This window comes from Staurois parvus, unplaced genomic scaffold (genome assembly GCF_062004578.1).
Source record: "Staurois parvus isolate SC_StPar_1 unplaced genomic scaffold, SC_StPar_1.0 ptg000512l, whole genome shotgun sequence".
Lineage (NCBI taxonomy): Eukaryota > Metazoa > Chordata > Amphibia > Anura > Ranidae > Staurois > Staurois parvus.
Window position 1 is genome coordinate 623,434 of NW_028318308.1, and position 6,980 is coordinate 630,413.

Genomic DNA, 6,980 nt, shown 5'->3' on the forward strand with positions numbered 1-6,980 from the left:
CTGCTCCTGGGACACGGAGGAGGAGGAAGATGAAGAATCAGTTAGCCCCTCCACCACCTTCTCTTCAGCTCAGGCTTGCCCTAGCTCTAGGTGTTGCAACGTGACCTCTAATGTGGCCTGTGGATACAAATGCTGAAAGAAAGGTATGTCATGCTGGTTCTGGAGTGGTTAAATATATTTTTAGAAGTGTAAATGTACACAATCATGGGGCGTGTCTTAATCTGACATCAAAAGGTTTTTTAACAAATCAACTGAGAGCTGAGCTCAACCACGCCCTGTGCAGAAAAGATGTGACCGGTTCACCTGCATTTCTAGTTCCAGAGATTTTCATTTCATCTCTCTTCTGCTGTCAGTGATGGCGTCTGCTGCTCTGAGAGCTGAGCTGGAATGTTCCCTCTGTCTGAATATTTATACCGATCCTGTGACCCTGAAATGTGGACACAACTTCTGCTGGGTCTGTATTGGTCGTGTGCTGGATACACAAGGGGGGTCTGGAGGATATTCCTGTCCTGAATGCAGAGAGAAGTTTCCGGGTCGTCCTCCACTGCAGAAGAACATGAAACTACGTAACATAGCGGAGAATTTCCTGTCTGATCAGCCAGGTCAGGAGGACTCTGGGGTCTTCTGTACTTACTGTGTGGACTCTCCTGTACCTGCTGTTAGATCCTGTCTACTCTGTGAGGTTTCTCTGTGTGATAAACACCTGAAAGTCCACAAAAAGTCCCCAGAACACATCTTATCTGACCCCACCTTGTCCATGGAGAGCAGGAAATGCTCCGTCCATAAGAAGATCCTGGAGTATTACTGCACTGAGGATGATATATGTGTCTGTATGTCTTGTTGTCTGATTGGAGAACACACAGGACATAAGATGATGTCTCTGGATGGGGCTTCTGAGAAGAAGAAGGAGACACTGAGGAATGTTCTGCAGAAACTTCTGACAAAGAGAGAAGAGATGGAGGAAAGAGTCCAGAGTCTGCAGGAACACAGGAGGAAAGTAGAAGAAAAAGCAGCTCGTGACACCGGGAGAGTCACTGCCCTGTTAAGAGATCTCAGGACTTGTCTGGAGGACCTGGAGAAGAGAGTCCTGAGGGACATCTCCAGGAGGGCAGAGCGGGTCTCCATCTCCATCCGGGATCTGGAAATAAAGAAGGAGGAGCTGTCCAAGAAGATGGAGGACATTGAGGAGCTGTGTAACATGACGGATCCACTGACTGTCCTACAGGAATCAGACACAGGTGACTTGTGTGATACTGAGGATGGAGATGATGAGGACAGAGAGAGACATGAGGAACTCCTCCATGATGGAGGGGGGCTAGATGTGACTCAGGTATCACGCACATTATATGAATTATCTGATATATTAACAGAGAGAAATGTATCCTTCTATATATGGAAACCTGCAGACATATTACTGGATGTAAACACAGCTGCTAATAATCTACGAATATCAGATGACGGGAAAACCATGTCCTGGTCAGATACAAACCAGAATCGCCGAGAAACATCAAAGAGATTCCAGTATAATCCTCAGGTGATGAGCAGACAGAGTTTCTCCTCAGGGAGACATTACTGGGAAGTGGATATCGGGGGGTCACAGAATTGGACAGTTGGGATGTGTTACCCCAGTATAGACAGGAGAGGAGGATGGGAGTCAGGGATTGGAAGGAATAACAAGTCCTGGGGATTATACATAACATGTAATGAGACTTCAGCGATACATGACAGAGATGAGACCATCTTATATTATCGTAACCCCAGTAACAGAGTCAGGATATATCTGGATTATGAGGCCGGGCGGATCTCCTTTTATAATCTGTGTGACCCGATCCGACACCTCCACACCTTCACCACCACCTTCACTGAGCCCCTCCATGCTGTGTTAGGTGTATGGACAGGTTGTATAAAGATATGTGGGGGGAGGGGGGAGAAATGAGAATCCACCCAGAGTCTAGTGACATCACAGAGGCAGGTGGAGGGATTGGTTCATTGATCAGCCAATGATTGGTGGAAGTGGTGACTCTTGGGAGAAGTATGAGGGCTGTCATTGCAGGCCTCCTTCTAAAAATGCTAGTTCCCTGGCTGTGTGTAATGTAAGAACATATAAAGTGATACTAAAGACAAAATATAAAATTACAGATATGATGCCGTCTGTTACTGACATTAGCAGTCTTTGTTTCTCTGAGTCCCCATGTAACTGACACAAAAGTGTCAGTTAGAGGGTTGAGACAAACCATTCACCACTGACAGGGGTGCTTACAGTGGCCAACTATTATTCAATGATGTAAAACCTTTATCCCAAAAGGAGACAAAAATGTTACGGCTTAAAATGTGTTATCTGGAGTTCAGATCTCATTTGTTAGTCATTTATGTAAAGTCCATGTAAATCTACTCATCCATCTAACACCCCCCTTCTCCAGACAATGCTGCTGTCCAAGGGGGTCTCCATAGAGAGAGGAGCCTCCTTAAGACAGGAAGTGTATTACTGGCAGGATCACCAGGGGCAAATAAAGGATAAAAACAAAAATAATGCAATCACCACATCTAAGGATTGGAAAGATCCAATTTATATCATTCCTGTGTTTTTGGGTTTGTTATCACTTTAAGTCTCTGCCTCAGAACAAGCATGCTGTAAATAAGAATCAGAAAAGTGTCCTCATCTCTATACTTGTTCTGGGTCAGAGACTGAGACAGTATTGAAGCCAAAGACAGCCAGGGAACTAGCATTCTGAAAGAGGAGAGTTCAGCAACGGCAGCCCCCCGTGATTCTCTCACGACAAATTCTCTTTAAATATAATAAATATCATTCATTAACTGACACGATGATAACTGCCAGTTGTGTCTGGATTCCAGGGACAGTCCCGGCATTTAGATGTCGGCCAAGCTGGCCCCCTCTACAGTCAGCACCCCTCAAAACTCCAGTGTGTTTCTTTGAATCTCTGTTTTGTCTTTTATCGTTTTTGAGTTATTACCGATTTATTAAAGGTCACCAAAGGTCACACAAAGACACAAAACTGGGCCGGTTGGTTAGTGCCCCCTTTCTTCTGGTTTGTGCCTTTTAATTCTCCCTTCTATCTTTTATCATTTTTGAATTATTGAAGATTTACTAAAGGTCACCAAAGGTCACTCAGTCCCCCTACAACAGGCAAAAGACACAAAACCGGGCAGGTTGGTTAGTGCCGCCTTTCTTCTGGTTTGTGCCTTTTAATTCTCCCTTCTATCTTTTATCATTTTTGAATTATTGAAGATTTACTAAAGGTCACCAAAGGTCACTCAGTCCCCCTACAACAGGCAAAAGACACAAAACCAGGCAGGTTGGTTAGTCCCGCCTTTCTGCTGTTTTGTGCCATTTAAATCTCTATTCCATCTTTTATCATTTTTGAGTTATTAACAATGTATTAAAGGTCACCAAAGGTCACTCAGCCCCCCTACAACAGGCAAAAGACACAAAACCGGGCCGGTTGGTTAGTGCCGCCTTTCTGCTGGTTTGTGCCGTTTAAATCTTTGTTCTGTCTTTTATCGTTTTTGAGTTTTTAACGATTTATTAAAGGTCACCAAAGGTCACTCAGCCCCCCTACAGCAGCCAAAAGACATAAAACCAGGCCGGGTGGTTAGTGCCGCCTTTCTGCTGGTTTTGCCGTTTAATTCTCCCTTCTATCTTTTATCATTTTTGAATTATTGAAGATTTACTAAAGGTCACCAAAGGTCACTCAGCCCCCCTTACAATAGGAAAAAGACACAAAACCGGGTCGGTTGGTTAGTGCCGCCTTTCTGCTGTTTTGTGCCATTTAAATTTCCCTTCTATCTTTTTTCGTTATTATCGATTTATTAAAGGTCACGAAAAGTCACTCAGACTCCCTACAACAGGCAAAAGACACAAAACCGTGCTGGCTGGATATTGCTGCTTTTCTGCTGTTTTGTGCCGTTTAATTCTCCCTTCATTCTTTTATCACTTTTAAGTTATTAACGATTTATTAAAGGTCACCAAAGGTCACTCAGCCCCCCTACAGCAGGCAGCAGGCAGGTTGGTTATTGCTGCGTTTGTGCTGCTAAAATGTTTATTTGTGCTTGTACGGTTTTTAAGTGACAACAACTTTTTTTTTTTTTTGCTTGATCAAACCCCACCCACTTTGCACCCCATCTCATTAAATCTTAAAACCAAATAAAAAAAATATATAAATTTATGCCATAAAAATTTAAATTTGTGCTGCTTTTATTTTTAGAGTAATAGCAATTGTTTTTTCCACACAATGACATCACCCAGCCCCCCTACAGGAGCAAAAAAGAAAAAAAATGGGCTGGTCAGTTAACATGACGTTTGTGCTGTTTTGTGTCATTTTACTCTCCTTTTTGTTTTTGTAGTTATTATTGATTTCATGGTTGAACTGGATGGACTTTTGTCTTTTTTTTTCAGCCAAACTAACTATGTAACTATGTAGTAAGGGTCACCAAAGCTCACCCAGCCCCCCCGCCCCAAGAGAAAAAAGTCATGAAACCGGGCTGATTGGTCACATTTGTGCTGTTTAAATCTCCTTTTTACCATCTTTTCAGTTTTCCATTTTTTACTACTTATTACAGTCACCAAAAGTCATCCCCCCCCCCAAAACCTAAAAGTTGTTGCAGCACAAACCAACAAGAACAAATGGTATACAGTATTTGTTTTCTAAGATTTCATCACATGGGGTGCAAACTGGGCGGGGGAGGGGTTTGAATAAGTACAATAGGTGATATCTTCAAAACCAAACTGGCACAGATGGTCATTTTTTTTCCACAAATTATCCCAAACTCAGCACAAAGGAACGGTGTATTTGTTCTAGTATCTAATAACATGGGATGCAAAGTGGGCGGGGTTTGATCAAACAAAAACAAACTCAATAAAAAAATACACAAAAAAATGACAATACAAAAAAATCGAAGCAGCACAACCGGCCCGTTTTCCTGCCTTTTATATGTTATCTGTGGGGGCTGGGAGACCTCTGGTGACCTTTAATAAGTAGAAAAAAACTGAAAAACAAAAAGAGGTAGAATGGAGATTTAAACATCACAAATCGGCACAAAGGCGGCACTAACCAGCCTGCCCAGTTTTATGCTTTTTGTCTTTTGTGGGGGGGAGGAGTAAGATTTGGTGACCTTTATTAAATCAATAATAACTGAAAATAAAAGGAGAGTAAAATGACACAAACCAGTACAAACGGGCCGCTATCCAACCAGCCCGGTTTCAGATCTTTTGGCTGTTGTAGGGGAGGTTGAGCGATTTCATTTTCTGGAAAAAAAAAAAAATGCTATTATCTGAGAAATAAAAGCAGAAAAAATGTAAATGTTTACGGCACAAAACAGTGCAGACCTAGCACTGAAGAAACACACAAGGAAGAAAAATCTATTTGAAATATATTTAAAAAATATTCTTCCCAAATATAATGACATATTTTGAAATGCTACAATTTTGACCATATTCAATATATTTGAAAATATACTTCAATATATTTTTTAAATATACATATATATATATGTATATATATATGTATACTGCATGTTGAATGCATTTTTTATATATTACAAAATATATAAAAAAATATTTTTCAAAATATTTATTTTTTAAATATATTCTTCAGATTTTTTTTAACAAAAAAAAGTCATTTTAACATATTTTTTTACAGGTATTTGTAAATACATTCCAAAAATGTAGATTTTTATTTTTAAAGACATACAGTATATTTGAAATGTATTATTCTAAATATGTTTTCATATATTTTGTAATAAAAACACATTTCAGCATACAGTATATATATATAGAAGTATATTTTGAAATATATTGAATATGGTCAAAATTGTAGCATTTCAAATATATGTCAATATATTTGGGAAGAATATTTTTTAAATATATTTCAAATATATTTTTCCTTCATGTGGGAACACACTGGAGATTCTATTGGTGCTGGATGTAAGGGGGCCGGCTTAGCTGAGCTGGGGTTTACAGGTTCTTCCCTGGAAATGTTTCTGATTTTAGATTTGTGTATTATGATTTGTATTCCAGAGTACGTTCCCCTTCATGGTAATAATCGATGACGGGTATTTTATTCCTCATTTTCCTGTTTCTATCGATGTCGGCAGTTTTCAGTCCTGGAAATACTTGTCTCCTTCATACAGGACAGAATTCTGAGAAATCTCTGGAAGATATATGAGGAATAATGAGGTTGTCTCACTTCCTGGTAAAGCTGAACTCCGGGATAAATACACAGATGACATATATATATAACCTGACAAAGATCTACATTTCTATCCATCCAGTCCTGAGATATACACAGCTCTACCACAACACAGCCCTGTCTGGAAGAGGAGACCTGATGTTTCTCTGTTGCAGTTCAGTAATACTTACAGGTCTTGTCCCTCCCCCAGCCTGTCATTGGACAGCATAAGGAGAAGCAGCAGATTGATGAGCTCATCGCTCTGCTCTCTCCTCCTATCAGCATGCTTCTTGCACTGAAGCACATCTGATTGGCTCCTTGTTCTCCTCCTCCCTCCCCCAGTCTGAACTCTGCACAGGGACTATGAGAGGCTGATACCAGGTCCCATTCAGGTCCTCACACGGCTTGTATATAGAGAAGACATGTAATGATGTATTCATGTATACAGAGCTGCATTCATTCCTCTTTTATCTGCCCGGAGTTCAGCTATAAAGGACAGAAGACACCCCGACATTCACCTCCTCATTGCTTTCCTAAGATTTTCTTAGATTTGTTCTGGGAATGTTTTCTCCTAAAGTCTCCATTTATACAGAGAAATGTTCTTGTATCATATAGTGATAGGAAGTGATGAGGATTTGGTGTTATAGGGGAACGGCCGGACCGAGGAGCTGATAGGACTAGTATTGTCCGTGTCTAAAGGGGTCCCCGGGGATCTTTATTTCATAGATAACAATCCAGAAATAGATCTGCAGATGAGGGTCTGGATTGTGCTTGGCAGAAGAGCTGACAATCCAC

General features: G+C 40.7%; 1 protein-coding gene across 1 annotated transcript; it reads left to right on the plus strand.

Annotated features, from left to right (window-relative positions):
• The first annotated feature begins 355 nt into the window (after window positions 1–355).
• LOC149451877 (E3 ubiquitin/ISG15 ligase TRIM25-like) lies at window positions 356–6,160 on the plus strand. Its single transcript, XM_089690062.1, has 2 exons — window positions 356–1,534; window positions 6,035–6,160. Exons 1-2 carry the CDS (start codon window positions 356–358, stop codon window positions 6,158–6,160), a joined length of 1,305 nt encoding a protein of 434 aa, XP_089546188.1.
• The last annotated feature ends 820 nt before the right edge of the window (window positions 6,161–6,980 follow it).